The following is an 18,760-nucleotide window of genomic DNA, read 5'->3' on the forward strand; positions in this document are numbered from 1 at the left end:
CACTTGCAATACATCCAAATCACCACAGGGTCGCAGACGTGAAACAACGTATTGTGACTACAAACAATGACTACAACTCCCAGCAGCTGGCTGAGTTTACGGAAGTGGGAGCGGTTAGCAAATGAATGCATCGTTTCATAACACCGTTCAAACCGGCTGGCTTTCTTGCCGGGGCGGTGTTATAGTGTATCTTATAGGAAACGAGAACACCGCTCTCAGGGAGCACAGGTGTCACAAAACAAACACGCCACAGCTGACAGTCGATGACCGTTGCGACGTGCGGGCTGTCATGGTTGTTGTTGTAGTTGTTGTCATAGCCTAGCATGTTTAGTTAGTGACATACTGTGATAACACGTAACTTATCCATCAATGAAACCATTACACTCAGACGAGGAGGAAGAGGAGCAGCTGGGTGCTTACCAAAAGGAGCTGAGACGTGAGTTAACATTTAACTGTGCTAAATTTGCTAACAGCTAAAGAGAGAAATGGTTCATTCATGTAATTAGTGAATGTGTTACAGCTGGGTGACATTTACATGCACAGAGCAGAGTTTTTCCATTTCCAACCACCGTACCAAGAGGAGGAGAGGGCAGCCAGATTGGTGTCACTGCCACCTGTTGCTTTTCGGGAAAACTGACGAACCAGCATCCTGATGGAAAGTAGCTAACAGCTAAGCTAATTTGTTTCTTCAGCTGAGTCACATTTTCCAAGAAAACAAACACCAGCTAATGTGTCATACTCCAGTTTAAGAGTTAGATAACATAATTTTCAAAATGACTGACCGACTTCCTAAACAATTTCCAGCACACAAAGGTGTTGGTTAATTGATAGGAGGGCTGAATGGCACTTAGAGCTTACCGAAGTGAGTTTAGTTTTAGGTTGGAGACACCCAGCGGCGCCTCTCAGGTTCACCCAGTGTTGGCAGCAGGAGGACGGTTTCTTCATGCTGACTTGATGATATAAGTGAAAATCATGATAAAAAAATAATACTAAACTGTTTTCATGTAGCACACTTTTTTTGATTGCTATTGTGTTTATTTATCTTGCAAAAATATTTTTTATAAGACAATGTCTTTTTTTCAATAGCTTCCATATCATGTGACCCAGTGACTCCAAACCAATGCCAAAGAGTATTACTAAACAGGACAAATTAGACACACCTCTTTTGATGACATTTTACTGCTTCTTCTTGACATTGACTAGATAGACTAGAAAAATGTTACTATAACTACAGCCTGATCCATATATGTGATATTATCAGCCGATATTGGCCTATCACGGTCACAGTCTGGTCAAAAGTCTGGTGTTTTTCACAAATGGCTCTCTCTCAAATTTGCGTGTTGTGTTGCTCCTGCACCACCTCTGTGGTCCTCTCTTTTTATTTATAAGTCATAAAATGACTTCAGCAGCTGAACTGTCATGGGGCACAGAAATAATATACTGTATGAGACTGGTGTCTATATTGTTGTGTATATTGGATTCAGAACGAGCAAACCAGAGCATACAGCAGCTGAGCAGTACTCTGGAGCAGCTGAGCCCTGATGGAGAAGAGGTGGAGGAGGTCAGAGGAAGTGATGGCAGCCCCTTCACTGGCATGGCCGAAGAGGCTGCATGGAGCCAAAAGACACAGAGCGAAGCAGGTGACTCAGTGATTAGTTGTGGGATGGCTGACATTATAGTTCAGCACCTGGAGATTTATCTGCTCATAGTGTTGTTGACAGACAATGCACAAAGTTATAATAAAATGCTTATTTTGTGTGTCTGCGTGTGTCTTCTGGCGTTATAGTTAATCAGCTGAAGAGCCTTCTACTGAAACAATGCAGAGAAATCCCCTCTGCTCTCTCTCCTTCAAAGAAATTTTCTCCATCCAAGGTAGAGTATACAGCTTAGTGTGGCTAAAATTATAGAATTGTCTGTCATGTTAGGATGCAATCTCCATAAAATGTCATCAGTCTTTCTGGCTTTTCCATGATATAAATATTTAGCATGCTCATGTTTAAGTGTCACTTCTTTTCTCTGTAAGAGAGTACAGCAGGAGGGAAGGTCCAGTTTGCCTGCTGTTCAGGATTTGGTTCCAATAATTCACAACCAGTCAGAGTACATCCAACACCTAGAAGCTGAGGTCAAATTCTGCAAGGTATGTGCAGAGTACATTTTATATTTGCATATTTTACTTTCGTCCGGTTTTGGATTATTTTCTTTGTGTGTGTGATTTCAGGAAGAGCTGCAGGGGTTGAAACAGCGGATCAGAGTGGTGGTGGTGGAGAATGAGAAGTTGCAGTCAGACCTCAAATCCAAAGCTGCGGATGAATCTCTCAAAGATTACACATTGCGAAACTCCTCGGTAAACTACACATATACAGTAGAAGTGTTAACAGATTTAAGCACGGGATGAACCTGACATTTTTCAAATTAACAATCCCCTTTGGAAATGTGTATCATAGTCTGTCCTTGTATGTTCTTCAGATGAATGAGAGTGTGGCAGCCATAGGCTCAAATACAGCCTACAGTGGGCTGCAGAAAGCAGAACAGACCACATGGAAAAATGAGATGGTAGGGAAGATGTTTCTGTTCTGTTCTCCTCCTCCATCTTTAACCCACATGGTTCTCAGCAGTCATAAAATGTATGCAATATCAAGGATTTGTTTGCTGTGTATTCCAGACTGAGCTAATTTGTCATGTGCCTTAATTTGCCCCCCACTTAAACTTTTCAATGCAAAACAACCATTAAACCAAAAAGTTATACACATGGAGAATGGTTATGGAAAATGGTGGCAAAATCATAATCTCATCTCATCTCATCTCATCACATCCCATCCTATTTAATTCCACCCACTGATTCATTGACTGTTCTGCAAATGTTTATGTTCATCAGGACCAATTAAAAGTGATCTACCAGGCCCAGATTGAAAGCTTTGAGGCTCAGGTCAACTCCCTCAGGTCAGTGTACAGAGCAATACTCGTCTCCTTTCCTGTCCCTGTCTGTTTCTAAATAATTCATGTCTTACCTCCATCTTCAGGAAGGATCTGGCGGTCAGTCAGAAGGAGTGTGAGGAGGTGAAGGTTCTTCTGAGACACAAGGAGAAACAGGCTGCAGATGCACTGAGGGCGGGTGGAAATCCCCGTGTGGCTGGGTTGTGTCTGAAGTGTGCACAGCATGAGGCTGTATTGGCCGGGACTCACACAAATCTGCATGTCCAGGCTATCGACAGGCTCACAAAGTCAGTGGTAACATGCACACACAAATACATTTTGATGATTTTGCACAGTTTCTAATGCTATGTAGTTTAAGGCTTAAGTATATGATTATGCATTAATCTTAATTTACCTATTTGTTGTTGATTTGTTTTCATTATGTGTCTGTTAATATTTTCTGATTGCTTATGTTTTATTGCAAAGCAAAAAAATAAAACAATATAAACCAAGAAAAGGAGATACAGAAATAATTGTGTATTTTTATGCCGATCTTAAATTTTTCTGTCTGTCAATCTTTTAGGGAGCGTGATGAATTGCTGGTTGCTCTGCGTGCCGTGCGGGCTAGTCAGCAGGAGGCACAACAACGGGAGTGGTCAGCCTGTCTCCAGGTCAAACAGGCTGTTGAGATGGCGGAAGAAGCAAACCTGTACAAAGCTAGGGTCAGAGAAACATTCACTCATTTCCAGCTTTTTAGGCTCTAACTCTTTCATATAGCAAACGATTCCTCCCATGTTACCCTCTGTTGCCCGTATTTCCTCTTCCTATTGTGGCTGTTTTCCTCTGGCAAAACTTGTATTGACTATCTGTTTGTATGCATGCAGGTGGAGGTACAATGTGAGCAGTTGTCCAGGGAGCTGGCTCGAAACAGGGAGCAGCTAGAACGAGAAGCACAGGCCTTGAAAGGGAGACTGGCTGAGGCCAGAGAGGAAGGCAGGACTGAGGCCCGCAAACAGAAAGAGGAGCTGGCACATACAGTAAATATTACATATTCACTTCTTGTGTGTATGGAGGACTTTTGTACATGTGTATAGTTCCAGTGTGCAGTTCTACACACACTAAAAATCACCCCTCATACTTATTATGTTCAGCCACTGAACATAATAGAGGGGACTAGAACCACTAGAGGGAAATACTAATTGTTTTGTTTGTTTGGCAAAAGTATTAAATTGATTTGCTGTTAATTGCACACTACAAATAATAAAGTATTTAATTTTTGTTGCACTTAAATATATATGTAGTATATAGTGGCAGTTTTTTATTTAAGCTCTGAAAGTTGCTGTAAAGAGTGAACTCTGACATTCTTATGTTTCAGGTGTCCAGCCTTTCCCAGCAAGTTGCTGAGTTGGAAGGGCAGCTAGACAGAGCTCACAGAGACAAGAGCTCACTGACCAATCAGCTAGAAGATACTCTTCAAAAACTTACCAGCCAGGAACAAGACAATACCAAGGTACACTGTGTGGATAGTGAAAGAAAACCTTAAGTCAACATCAGGGCTGCATAATATATCATTTCAGTGTCAACATTGAAATTTGTGCATGCGCAGTTACTGTTACATTTTTTTTGCTGTATGATACAAAAGCAAAACTTGCACTCACATCTACAAGAGACTTTTTTCTAATATAACATAATTTAGTCTGATTTAAAGGTTTTTGGATACATGAGAGTTTGATGCTCTTTAGTAACATGCAGGCTCAGTATGCACAACAAATGACAATCATCATTCTTGATCAAACTGTCAAACAAAGCAGCTACAGTAGAATATGACTACAGTACTGCAATGAATAATTGAAATGCCCTTGGCTCTAGCTTTGAAGGAACAGAGGTAAAGAACAACATTTCTTACACTCAGATGTGTTCTGTACTGTTTACTTGCAATGCTTTGTAAATCCACTGGATGGCAGCAAAGGTTTATCTATTTCAGTATTAGATTTTGGGTGTTGGAAGAATAAATTCAACATGAGTGCATAAGTAAGTTTAAGGTAAGGTAGATAACCAAGCTTCACGTGTAGATGCTCAGTTCAGGTTTCAGTCATGTTGCATTGTACATCTATGAGCATATATGCATAAAAATGGTAGAAAAGAGGTGACAGAATTGCCCAGTAGGCTGCAAGGTTTTGCTTTAATTGAAAAACTCTGGTTGAAGTGCTGCATGTCAGCAAATATTCACTCTGAGTTCTGACTGTGCTAGGTAGAATAAATTCAGTGTCACAGGTTTTACATCATTACAATCAAGTGTTTTTGATCCCTAATATTACTGTATTCTATGAGCAAGAAATTATGTAATTTTAAAAATGACAAATATAGCAAAAGAAAATGTATGAATTGTAGAATGGGTTTTTATTTATTTATATGGGTGCATCCATGAGGAAACTATCCCATAGATCAGTGTTATACTGTACTTAAAAGATCAGTGAGCTTTAGCCTTTTAAAACAGAGACTCATTATATGGCAGGGTCTGATGATCCAAATGAAAGACCTACCAAGATAAGGACAGGATAAGATTATTAAAAAAAAGTAAAAAATTGGCAAGTGATGAAGAGAAGTACAGGAAGTAATATTTGTTAAAGGACTGGCTGTTCTTAATCCGTCCGTGTCATCTCTAGGTGTGTGTCGATCTGCGATATCAGCTCAGCCAGGCCACACTGAAGAGAGAGGAGGCAGAGAGAGAGCTCCGAGAGCTCAACACCAAGACCAGCAGACAGATGGAAAAGGCTGCACAGGTATGTCTGCATTCAACCCACTGATCAATTTAGATTCATTAGGTTGATTAGATTACTTCAGTAGCTTTTAAGTCAGCCAATGATCAGTTAATTTAATTGATAATTTTGTAAGCGGGCATAATTTTTTTGAGGAAGCTGTACTAAGGTATAAGATACAAAATCAAAACCCCCGAAATTTGAAAATTCCAAATCTTTCCGAAATCATCTGTCAAAGCATCAGTTATCCAGATTGTTGAGATAGAAAAAATGACTAACTATACAGTGCAATAGATAGAGAAGTCCTGGTTGCAATTTTAAATGACACAGGGATTATAAATGGATCGCCTTATAGAATATACGAATCCCCCTGATATTTCCAAATACTTTTTTACCATGTAAGATCAATATGCTTTGATTTTTAGAATCAAATAATTACCCCGTCTCAACCTTAACATGAGGTTGTAATCATCCTTTAACATTTTGTTTATCTGAGGGCATAAGGTGGGTTGTTTTTGAAAGATTTCCTCACCTCCTCTTCCCTCTCTCCTTCCATCTCTGCGGGACAGGAAGTGGAAAGGCTGAGCTCAGAGCTGGTTGGCTGTCGGCAGCATCTGGAGGCGGTCCAAAAGGACGGGGGCCAATGGCAGGCCGAAGCCCTGAGCCTAGCAGAACAGCTGGCAAATGCCCAGCGCCAACTGCACCTCACCAGGTAGTACCTAATCCTATTATACATGCCACCACACTCACACACACACACACAAACACAGCGCTCCCCTCTGCCCAGCTCCTGCCCAGCTCAGCCCAGTCCAGTCCAGTTCAGACCAGCACACCAACTGTACCGCACCAGGTAACAGCTAATCCTATTACACAAACCACACACACATAAACACACATGCGCGTCGCTGTGCCATGGTCCCGGTACCAACTGGACCTCACCAGGTCACCTCTAATCCTGTTAAGCATGCCACAACATAATGCAACACACACACACATGCACATATACACACACTTGAAAACACACTGCCCACTCTGTGCCACCAGGCCAGTGCCCAGCCCAGCAACAGCTCCAGCAGAGCCAAAATGGCGCCTGAGCCTTTCTTCTGTCCCTGGCGTGCGTGCACACACACACACAGACACACACACACACACACACACACACACACACACACACACACACACTCACACACACACAGAAAAGTGCGGCTGATGGTCACTGGACAGCCTGGCCTCGGTGCCACCTGCCAGTGCCCTGCACCCGTTCTCACGACAGGCGCTACCGGCTCCCCTCCCTCCTACCTCCTTCTTCCATCTTCTTTCTTTCTATCTATTTCTGCATCTTTCTATCCTGTCTTCTCTCTGGTTCCCTGTATCACTTCCTGTTATTCTTTAATCCATTTACCCCACACCATCCACACATTCATCTCTGCATCTTTTCCACCTGTGCCTATAGCTCGTAACTATCCTTTCTTACAGTCTGTTCCTTTTCTTTTCCATTTCCTCTCTTTCCCAATATTCTTTTTTTCTCCCCTGTCCTCCTGCATTCCTCCCTTCTCTTTTCCTTCCCTCCGTCCCTCCTGTCATCCGCTGGCTGCTGTTCCTTTCCACACCAGCCACAGCCAAGGCCATGCCAGCCCATGCCAGCCGCCCAGGGCACTCTCTCACCCCCGCTGCCCACAGCCGAGGTGTCTGAGATGGGCACAGATGTGGCGGTGGTGCCCTGTGGTGCTGCAGGCTGCGGGATGCAAGTTTGTGTGATCTATGTGTGTGTGTGTGTATGCACGCATGTGCATTTATGTTTATGTGTCTGTCAGATTGATGGTATGTGTGTGTGTGTGTGTGTGTGTGTGTACGGCAGCTTCCGGCTTGATCTGTGTTTAAGTGTGTTTGTCTGTCAGCTGGCCAGCGCTAACACACTGGCTGCATGGCGGCAGTCGTGTGTTTAAGGGATGAGGCAAGTACTTTGTGTGTGTGTGTGCATATGTGTGTGTATTTTGCAGCCAGCTGTGGAGAATGACATGCATATTAATATGGCAACATGATGACTTTGACCTGTACTAGAGGAGCCACTGGACTAAACCATTTTACTGCCATGTGTGCGGGTGTATGTGCATGAGAGAGTTTATAGTTTTATCTATCCGCAGATGCATACTAGATGTTTGACAGCTGTTGACTTGGCTGCGCATGTAGCCATTCAAATTCAATTTCGGTCATTAGCAGTGAAAGCCACTTCTGATACTGATTTAATATGGATGTTTCTTTTCCTTCTGTAGTGCGTGAGAGGAATGTTCAAATTCAGTATCACGAAATTACATTGAAGGTCACATTGAGAGGAAGAGCTTTTAAAAAGCAGTGTTGTCATTGAGTGTTTTACAAAAGAATTGTCAAAAGTTGTCATAACAAAGTACAAAATATCACAGATTAAATTCACAAGTGCAGCACCAAGTGGACACGTTGCAAGAAAAAAAACCTCAATTATCATGTTCAACAATCCAGTAAACTAAATGAATGCAACCTCTATGACATGTTGTAGTTATGGTTGCAAAAATATCACAGTTTCACAGTATGACGGTAAACAGTATCAATGAAAGGTTGAAATGCAGCTGACCTTAATGTTAGAAATTCCAACTGTGTCTTTCATTCTTTGACAGGTCAGACTGTCTGCCGTGAAAAGGGTTTATTGTAGTATTTCTGTAATCCTGAACATTCACACTTGTTTGTTTAGGACTTGGGATGATCTTTTTGAACAGTTACCCCGTGTAAATGTAGTTATGTTGGGTTTAATGGCGCACGCGTCCTGACAGTCTTTCCACTTTGGCAGTTGTAATTGTGTGAGAGATTGAAAAGAGAGCTTGAGAGAAAGGCTCCACACACCTGGCCAGATGATGCATGATGAAGGAATGTTTGGTGGTTTGGTAAAGTTACAGAAATTGCTGGATGCAGCTTCCCATTTAGATGAAAGGGACGGGTGTAGGACTGACACGACCATTACTATGTGTCACTTTTGATATTATGCTCATTACATACTTCACTTAGCATTGTGAATACCAAAACAGGAACTTGGGAGCAGAAGGTCTACCGAGGACACGTTGAGGATTTAGGTCTACCCCCTTATCATTCACAGTTAATCTGTCCAGCAGGCTAGTTTCCAAAACTTGCTGTTTTGTTAGAAGCCCAAAAAGTCTTTCCGTCCATTGATATAACAGAGTCTTTAAAGATGGAGTTTAACAGTGTCTTTGAGGTACATGCAGATAAAGGAGGTCATCTACCAAAACAGGAAAATAAAAAAAAAATTCCGGCACAGTGATGCACACATTGATAAACATCCACATGTCATGTAAACATTTACATGCACCTGCTGAGATTTGGTCACAGCCTGTGTCCGTCCTCAGGCCACCACTACTTTTTTATTTTCCTCTTTTGTTTTTCCCTTTTTTCTACACTTCTCATGTTTTCTATCGCTTTTTTCTCATGCTGTTCCAAAACCAAACAAATAGACCTCAAGCGATCGTCTCCCTCCCATCCCTCTCTCTACCTCTGTCTCTTTCTCTTTCTGTCGGTCCGTGGGCCTTCTGGGGTTATGCAGAACTACGTGTAGTTCATTCGTAGTCATGCCTCTGATTGCCCTCTCTTGTTGTTCACTACAGAGCCAGAGAGCATGAGTCTTTGTAGCTGCAGTGGGCTGGTTTGTGTAAATGTGTTTGTGTGTGTTGTTAGAGAGTAAGAGTGTGAGATTCACAGTGGCGAGGCTGGAAGGCATTTGTATGACCAGCCTTGGAAGGCAGCTCTTTGATTCTCTCTCTGCAACTTGCTCGCCCCCCTCTTTCATTCTGTCCTCCTCTCGTGGCCCAAATGATCACAGCCCGCCTTCAAACAGGGGACATGAAGCACAGACAGCCTCTGTTTGATTTCTGATAGCCCTACCTTCCTTTCTGATAAACACATACGTATGCACACACTCACACACCAGACACACACACACTTGTTTGTACAACTGCATGCCTGCAAATGTGCACACTGACACGCACATCAGTCGAATCCACATGCCTGTACACACAGACACAAACAGACACACTCACACACACAGATGCATGCACGCATCCGGGGGTCCCATGGCGGCTGGTGCGCTGCGCTGCGCTCCAGGATTGGATCATCAGCCAGCTGTGAGTTGGACAGCCCAGGATCTGTCCTAATCCCCGCCACTCTGTTCACATCGCCTCACATACACACACACACACTTCAGTCCCGGCCCCAGCCCAGCAGAGGGCTTTACTAAGTTTGTTTTGTTTGTTTGCTCCTGTCTTTCTCCACTTTCTTTCTGTTCTTCTTTCCTTGTCTCCATCCGGCCTTATCTCTCCCTGTGTTGTGATCACAGATCCCAAAGGCCAGGGTGAAAACTGCCCAGCATAACTTCTGTTTCAGCACATGCCAGATAGGCATGCATGGGTAGATATATGTGTTTGCATGCATTAGAGTATCCATGGTTAGTTAAGACCTGTGTGCCTGCTTTGGGGTTCGAACGAGTGAATTGTCCGAGAGGCACCAAATCTTCCACCAGTTTTGTTATCCCCATGAAATCAAGCATCCATGTTAATGAGGGTTCTTACTTAGAGCTGTAGATGGACTGGGAGTATGAAATACTTCGATGAATACGTTTAGTTGTTGTCACTTTCTTACCTAGAACTTGTGGTTATGGGCTCCTCGGCCAAAAAATGTCAGAACATTACGAGTCACAGTTGAAGAAAGGAGTAGAGCTTGAAGCTTAAATCTTTGTTAATTTAATCAGGAGGCTGCTAATCAGACCGCAAAACAAAACTTGCAGTGAGGTTCAACTGGGTAGCAGTGACCGTCAACTTGCTAAAGATCCCGTCAGCAAAGTTGTCAACTTCCACATTTGGGAAAAAAAAATGTCCTGCATCTTCATAATCAGAAATTCATGGGTGCAGGTCTTGGAACCAGTCCAAGAACTCACTGGTGGACTTGGTGGAGGAAACAGCTGAAGAAGGCCTTTTGGGCTTGGTTTGCCCAGACTACTGAAGCTTCTGTGACCTTTGATGCTTCAAACCTAAGATGTGAGGTGGCCATGGTGTCTGACCTCCTGTTGGCCTGAATTAGTTTTAACAGAGACAAACTGTTAGATAACTCAGGATAATGAGTCAGGGCCTTGTCTAGAGTGTTCTCACCAAGAGAGGTATAACTGCTGATATTAACTGAGAAATATTCCAAGGAAGAAGCACTTTGAGGAACTCTTGAACCTACATGGGATGGATGAGTCCAGAAACTCAGGGACAACTCTCTGGTGCAGATCACTGAAGAAGTCTGAAGTGTGGATTGGACGCCACCGCTTCTTGAAAATGAAAGAAGCCAGCTAAAGTGGTATAAACATATGATCAAGAGGGCAGGGCAAATCCAACTGTGAGGAGACACCAGGGCAAATCTAGATCATGTTTAAGGGATTAAATGTCTCAACTCTCCTGGGGATTACCTTGGGTCTGTAGTTGGGGAAGTTGAGACGTCTGGGCTAACTTATTTATCCCTCTTCCACTGGACCAAAATAAGTGGCAGTAAATGGAATATTTGAGCAAACATTAGATTGAACAACATGAATATCTTAGATACTGTATCAATGTATCAGAGCTGTTCAGACTACAGGAGTTTCAGGCTAATATCCTGATCCACCCCTCCTGACAATCGCAGGAGAAATCTGTATTGAAATCTGGGGCACCCCTTTCAAACATGTTTTGATATTTAGGATTTAAAACCTGGATGATTGCCTCATTAGTTTCCGAGCAGGACTACAGTGGTCAATGTGAGAGACATCCCAGAGCAGATGACATGGCTACGCTAATCGTAAACATTCAAGCCCCTGAGGCTAACATTAGCTAGTAACACATTATTGTTGACAGAAAAATCTCACCTCCAGTTTTCACTGAAGAATAGTTCATGTTGTAATGTAATTCATGTTGACTGCATCTGCCCAAACATTTACTCATCCAGACTTCTGTAACCTTTTACATCCGTTTTTTCCCCCCACTACAAAGCCTTAATGTCATGAGAGATATTAGACAGACAGATCATGTGAGGTGGTGCATAGCTACTTCTGACACAAAAATCTTAGTAGTATCCTGTAGTGTGTGATGTGCCATTACTTTTGAAAACTTGTTGTGTGTGCATGTCTGAGATTAGCGAGAGGAACATCTGTGAAGCGTCTTCTTATGCGCGCGATGCAATCTTACTTCAAAATCGGTTAGGATTTTCAAACTCCTGTGGTTAAGCCGGCTTAAGTTGAAATTGGAATACTTTTGCTGGATCTTTACTCTGTTTGCTCTCACTGTTTTGTCATTTGTAGCACAGCATTTCTGTTTGTGAAGAGAGAAGAGATGAGGAGTCAGAGGTGCCACCAGTAAATTAGAAAATGGTGCCACTTAGAGAAAATGTTATGAGATGAGGGATAATGTACATTGATCAATATTTGTAAAGCAGGAGGAGAACCAGAAAGGCAATACGGTAGCGAGAAGGGAGACAGATAGTGTTCGTGTGTTTTATGGCAACACTCTCCTTTCTGTGACCCTGAAATCATAAGATGGATGCTGAGAGGCAGAGAGATAAAAAGCTCCAGACCAACTGCTGTGACTCTTATACACAAAGTTCCCCAAACTCTATTAAACATGTCACGCTGCTGCTCTCCCTCTCTGTACGTCTACCTAGTTCTCTCTCTTTTTTTTCTCCCCTCAGTTGTAGATCGTGATAGCAAGGTCTGGAAAGGCGGTGAACGGAACTGTGTGTGTGTGTGCGAGGGCGGAGAAGTGTAAATGAGGAAGGTGAGGCAGCAGATGCCGCGTCCCGCCAGAGGCTCGCTTTGAGCAGGGAGTGAAATCTGGGCGCGACAAAACTGCTGCAAACCAACTCGGCGGGAGGCCCTTGTCCAATCACGGCCCGGAATAAAAGGGCCGGGGCGCCACGCGGGCTGCAGTCGCTCAGGAGAGGTGGGGGCCATAATGAACCTTCAAGCGCTGCCAGCGAGCGCACACACACTTGAGCACAGCATCTTTCTTTCTACCTGGCATTAACAGTGCCTAACCACTGTCACCACACACATGCACACACACAACCTCTACAGCAACTGTGTGCGTGACTTTTTGTGTGTGCGCGAACACATGAAGTGTGCTCGTTTCGTCATGTGTGTGGACCCGTTCGTGAGTGTGCAATTAGATGAGTGTGCGTGCGTGCCTTTGTGCGAATGTTAAGTGTTGATACCTTTGGGCTACACCTGTGTCTGTGAAGTTTGATGTGTGTGTCTCTGTGTGACAGCAGCGGGGCAGTGCCAGGTATGAGGCTTGCTGTGTGTTTGCGTGTGTGTTTGTGTGTGCGTGTGCTTGTCTGGTCGGCAGCCATGTTGTTGGGTAGCAGATGGCACCATGGTTGGCAGGGGAGGGGCTGCTTAGCACAACTAATCAGACAGTTACGGATAGGGCAGCTGGGAGGGCCGTTGGCCAGCCGTGTGTGTGTGTGCGCGTGTGTATGTGTACCACAGAGTGCCATGATGTTGACAGTGGTGGGCCCGTTGGCCCGGTGACGAGACCTTGCCGCGTTCTTCTCTCCTCGCTGTCGGAGTGCCCTCTCTGCCATCCTGCCTTCTCACCTCTCTCTCTTGCACTCTCGCTGTCTCTCTCGCTCAATCTGTTGAGACCTACTTGGTCTTTTATCTTTCTTTCAGTTTCTTTGACTCTTTATCTGCTTTTGTCTTCCTCTCACACTGTCTCACTGTCTCACACTCTGCTGCAAATTTCTTTCTCCGGTCTTAATTGTGAGTTCATCTGTGTTAATTTAGTTGATGTGACAGTAATTAAAACAGAGTGTGTGTTTTTGTCAAGCTGGGTACTAATAAGTGGAAATGGAAGCCATTTTAATACAGTTTAGTTAAAGTCAGCACTAAACCTTTTAAAATGTGGCCTCTTAAGCAGGAACATTTCTTCTATCCTAACATAAATCTTCTTTGTATCACTTCAAAACCTTTTGTCGTTGTATACATGTTGACATTGATGAAGGACGTCTGTTGTTTGTATTCTTGCTACAAACAGTGAGGACAACAAAATAAAACCACAGACTTTTTGTGCGGCAACCCTTAATATTATGCCCTCCCGTACTACAGCTAGTTGCTGTGACTTGCTTCTCCAGTTAACCTTCAACATTGAGTATTGTATTAAGCTTGCCGCAGTAGTCTGTGTTACACAGTGGTTGGGCACGCAATGATTACATTACCTGCCCACCGTCGTTGTCCAAGTCAAAAGTAAAACTGCCTATCTGGCAATATTTTGGAAGTTAACCAAATGCAAATAGAGAACCTGATAACGTTAAGGATCGTGAGGGGAAAGGAGTTGGTTAACTCACTGAGAAGTTGGAGGTGTGCCTCCTGTCCCCTGTAGCTCTTTTCTTGTAAAAAAAAGTCTGGTGTATAGGTAACACTGATTTTGGCAATAGCTTAGTAGTTGGTGGGAAAACCTTGTCAACGCAGCAACCCTACATTGTATGCAACAACAGTGATTCTTACCAAGTGGTCCATGATCACTGAAAAATAGACCACAATTAAAGATATTCTGGTTTTACTTATTTCAGTCCGGAGATTACATTGTTTTATTGTTGTCAGTCATTTCGACGGTCAGGGTTATAAAGATTCTGTCATAATCTATTTTTAAACGTTGTTTTAATTTTTTACTTTTATTGAATGAAAATGAGACAAGGCTACTTAGTAGCATTTTATTTTCCAATATATCTCGATCACAATCATATTTAATATACAGAACAAACTTACAGATTATGCATTTATAAAAACATGTAGAAAAAGATGTACAGTGACAATATCACTTTTCATGTCAACGCCACTTAAAGCTGATGAATGTTGTTGTTTTTTTTTCCTGCAGAGACAATAGAGGGCACTAAAACACTACGGCCATAGTTGTGCCTAAACACATATAAACAATGTCATTTTACAGAATTAGACAATTATACCTAAAATATGAATAAACCATTTATATTATATTAAACTGAACTCAGTTGATCTGCTGTAGCCTAGTCTGAACTCGAACCTTCCTCTTGGTCCACTTGGTCCACAGTGTAGGCTAGTCCGTAGAGGCAGAGGCTGTTGCTCCTCCTCTATTTTTGAGAGGCAAGAGGGATAAAATAGTAATTGATTGAAATAAAATATTACCAAACCTCACTATCATTTATGAAATACTTTTTCTAGCTACTAGTATAAAATAACATGACCTGGTGGGTTGGTTTTTCTCCTGTCCTCCCCAATTTTTTAAGTCACCAGGCGCTGCTGTATCAAACACATCAAGGGAGATTGTTGCAGAGGCGATTGCCTCTGACAGACAACTTCTCATGGCCGTTTTAATTTTGTCCTGAAACTGTGCTCTGCTGCCACACGAGCCGGAGTTGGTTAAAACAACCTCTGTTTCAGTCTGAGTGCTAGGATTACATGTGGTCTAACTAGACTACTAAATCAGTTAGGACATAGTTAGGGTTTTAAAGTCCATTTTGGGACAGGTAGAAGGACGAAGGGTTCTGCAAAGCTTTATCTTTTGTGTTTGTGTTTTTCCATTACTGTTCCCTCATACAAATCAGGTAGTAAAAGTTGCTAGGAGACAAATTTCATCCATCCACCCACCCATCCATCCATTCCTCACAAACTCTGGAATTTCATCATCTTATTTGCACTTGGAATACCATAAAGGTTATAATGTTGATGCTGTAAATTCAGCAGTGGAAAATCACACACATTACTACCATGATTATGAGGCAGAGCTGTAAGCTGTCCATCCTGCGGGGCTGGGAATGGATAGAATAGACAGATCGCTGACTGGGAGACCTCAGGCAAGATGGAGGCAAATCTGTCGGCTACAACTGTTGTCACCCCAGCCAAGTGTGCCCTGGGACACTGGCCTACATACACACACTACTGCTGGAGGACAGAGAACGAAAGGGAGAGCACCAGCCCCTCTGTCATCCATCCACTCCTCACCTCATTTTAGACTAATCTTTTCTTGCCTCATACATTAAACCAGCACTTCAAATTATGTATATCTGATGGTTTTTGGAATATCTTGAAATATGCTGGATGGTATTCAAGTGTACCTGGGTGTTTGCTAAAAGGGTTTAATGAGCATCAGTTTTAGAGGAGTGCTCTGCTTGTTATTGTGTTGTGAATGCAGTGTGTGTGTATGGCTCTTGTGCATCCTGAATGAACTGTGAATCTGTGTGTGTGTGTCAGTCAGTCAGTCATCTGGTCAACTTTGTGCCTTCACACCCCCCTGCTGTGAGGGTGGCACCATCAGTGACTCTACACTGTGCCCACTGCCCAGTAGGCACAGCTTTCATCCAACATGACAGAACCTCCCTCTGCTCTTCCTTTCCCCTCATTTCCCTCTTTTACCTTTGTCACTCTCTTTTTACCTGATTGATCCATCCTTTTATCTTTTTCATCCTCTTCATTTTTATCCTTCATATAGCTGCTCTTTGTTCTCATTTTTTTTCTCTTGCCTTCAATCCGTCCCTCTTCTCTCTGTTGCCCTTTGTGGGTACAGCAGTGCCAAGCATTGCCTCCTAGGTAGTAGGGCACTGCCACCATCAGCACATTATATCTGGAGCAAGAGATAGCAGGGAGGAGGATAAGATGGGTTCAAGGTACCAGCATGTATGTATTTTTTATTTCATTTCACCTTTATTTAACCAGGAAGTCCCATTTAGATCAAGATCTCTTTTACAAGAGAGAACTGGCCAAGGTAGCAGCCGTACAAAAATATTGCAACATAATAAAATGCAACACATAAAACGTGATATACAAGAATATCAATAAAACAGAAGAACAGAAAAACAACATGCCTCCTTCACCACATTCCTAATGATGCCGTTAAAGTCATCAGTGCATAGTAGTGAGCCTAATTTCAGATGTCTTTGCAAGTTATTACATGACCAAGGTGCACAGTATGAAAATGCAGTATACCTAAATCTGTCAAGGTTTATTTAAAAGCAACCACTTGGAGGAGCGTAGCTGGTAACTTGCAGAGCTTGGACAAAGAAGGGTGCAGAGGAAACTTGGAAGTTTACCTAGAAACGCTTTATAGATAAAAATATACCCATGCTGTTGTCTGCGAGTAGTCAATGATGTCCAACCCACCATTCCTCATATTCTGAAGATAGATATCGAAGGAGAAGTGCTGGAAAGGCAGAGAATGAGCTAAGGAGGGAGTTGTGTAATGTGAGAAGATTAGGAGGGTGCTTCTGCAAACTCCTCCACAAACACTGGATGTGAGACATCGGCATCAGTTATTATAATCGTGCTTTATCAGGGATCCAGACTGCAGCCATTTAGTCGCATTATGCGACCATTTTTGGAGACGGTACGACTAAATTTTATAACTAGTACCACCTGTGCGACTTGCAAATATGCCCCCTGTGATTTTGTTTTTTAATATCCTCATCATCCTGGGGTCTCCGACAAGGAATAAAATAATGGCCTAATACATATGATGATATAGAGATAAAAACCAAGCAAATTCTCCTCTTAGCCTTTATTCTAGTAAGAGAAGGCAAAACATTATAGTTTTAACACTATTTAACCACAGTTTAAATGATTTTACATCAATAAATGTTTTTTTTATAATATCTCGTTTTAGAGGGTGCTGCAGCTTCGGTTCTCTTAAAGCATTCCAGAACACAACAGAACAGAACATTGTTATTGATGTAAAATGTCTATTTATTTCCAAAAAGATTTATAAGTAATACAGTTAAGATGGTAAAAATAGAAATGTATTGACTTGAATTAAGTGGTGCTCCTAAATATTTCGCTGGTGCTCCTAACATTTTCAGTAAGGAGCACTAGTGCCACTAGTGGAAAAAGTTAGCCCTCTTTAATAGTTATGTTTGATACATAACTATTAAAGAGGGCTCCAGACTTTTTCCTGATCCGCTGATACTTGCAGACACAGATAGTTTTTTATGCATTCTCACATTATGACTCGAAATTATGTCAATTAATGTTGATTTTGTGTTTTTATGGTTTTAAAGTCCTATAATGACAGACAACCCTCGTAGGTTGTGATTTGTAGTACAAAAAGCAGGCTCTTCAAAGATATGAATATACTTCAAAAGGTCTGTTGCTGCATTGCTACTTACAGCTTTTGTTTATATTCATGCACATGGTGAAAATGCCCAAATGCCAAAGCTATATTTATGCATATTGCTCGCTATGCTCTTTGTTCCAAACAAAAGCTGTGTGAACCAGGTCGAATCTGTGTTGGTGTTAAGTGCAGTCTGTTAGTGAGGAGATATAAGCAGAGACGCATGCGATTAAGAATGGAGAAGATGACACTGAGTCTGGAAAGGGAAGAAGATATAGATGAGAATGAAAGAAAAGAAGGTGTGGGGAGAAGAGCGTTGAGGAGAATACAGATGAAGTTTTAAATGTAGAGAAATGTGAGTGGATGGCAAAGAGGGGAATGGACAAGAAAAGCAACGAGGCTGGCGATGGTGGGAGTATATGAAGGCGGGCACCGGATGGGCACAAGCCCCCCTACAGTTCATCGTCCCCCTCGCTGAGTTTAAAAAAGCTGGTCTTTGTTTTCCACCTCAATGGCCTCCTCTCTCTCACTAGGCATCTGATGTAATGGCCCTGGAGCACAGAGAGGAGGGAGGAGAGGGTGCGGGAGATGTGAGGAAGTTAAGATGAGGAAGATAATAAAGGAGTTCACTGAAGATTTCTTGGGTGGGTTAGGAGAGAGAGATGGCACATGTTCCTCGCTGCCAGTTGCCCCGAGCTTATAACCGGGTGGCAGGGGTGAGCAGTGTTTCAACGACATCAGGTAAGTCTCAGGTGTGAAGTGAATTCCAAGTTTATTCTGCTCACACCACGAGAGAACACTGCAGGTGGTACAAACTTTGAGCTTGCATACCTTTCTCTCTCTTTGCTGTTTTTTTCCCTCTTCCGAAACATTTCCTGTCATCTCTTGTGTGTGCATTCTATGTAGACTAAATACTTAACATCAATAAGAAAAATGTGAACTATTTTCCATCCCTAACCCTTCTTT

General features: G+C 42.6%; 1 protein-coding gene across 1 annotated transcript in view; it reads left to right on the top strand.

Annotated features, from left to right (window-relative positions):
- The first annotated feature begins 315 nt into the window (after positions 1–315).
- The window catches only part of sdccag8 (SHH signaling and ciliogenesis regulator sdccag8), a 49,142-nt gene continuing 30,697 nt past the window's right edge, over positions 316–18,760 (top strand). Inside the window, exons 1-13 of the mRNA XM_073481865.1 lie at positions 316–436; positions 1,485–1,640; positions 1,787–1,872; positions 2,024–2,137; positions 2,219–2,344; positions 2,467–2,553; positions 2,876–2,940; positions 3,021–3,221; positions 3,497–3,635; positions 3,798–3,950; positions 4,289–4,423; positions 5,580–5,696; positions 6,242–6,384. Coding sequence (XP_073337966.1) covers positions 370–436; positions 1,485–1,640; positions 1,787–1,872; positions 2,024–2,137; positions 2,219–2,344; positions 2,467–2,553; positions 2,876–2,940; positions 3,021–3,221; positions 3,497–3,635; positions 3,798–3,950; positions 4,289–4,423; positions 5,580–5,696; positions 6,242–6,384 — 1,589 coding nt within the window. The 5' untranslated portion in view covers positions 316–369. The remainder of the gene's footprint in view (positions 437–1,484; positions 1,641–1,786; positions 1,873–2,023; positions 2,138–2,218; positions 2,345–2,466; positions 2,554–2,875; positions 2,941–3,020; positions 3,222–3,496; positions 3,636–3,797; positions 3,951–4,288; positions 4,424–5,579; positions 5,697–6,241; positions 6,385–18,760) is intronic.

The sequence above is a fragment of the Pagrus major genome, chromosome 15, assembly GCF_040436345.1.
Source record: "Pagrus major chromosome 15, Pma_NU_1.0".
Lineage (NCBI taxonomy): Eukaryota > Metazoa > Chordata > Actinopteri > Spariformes > Sparidae > Pagrus > Pagrus major.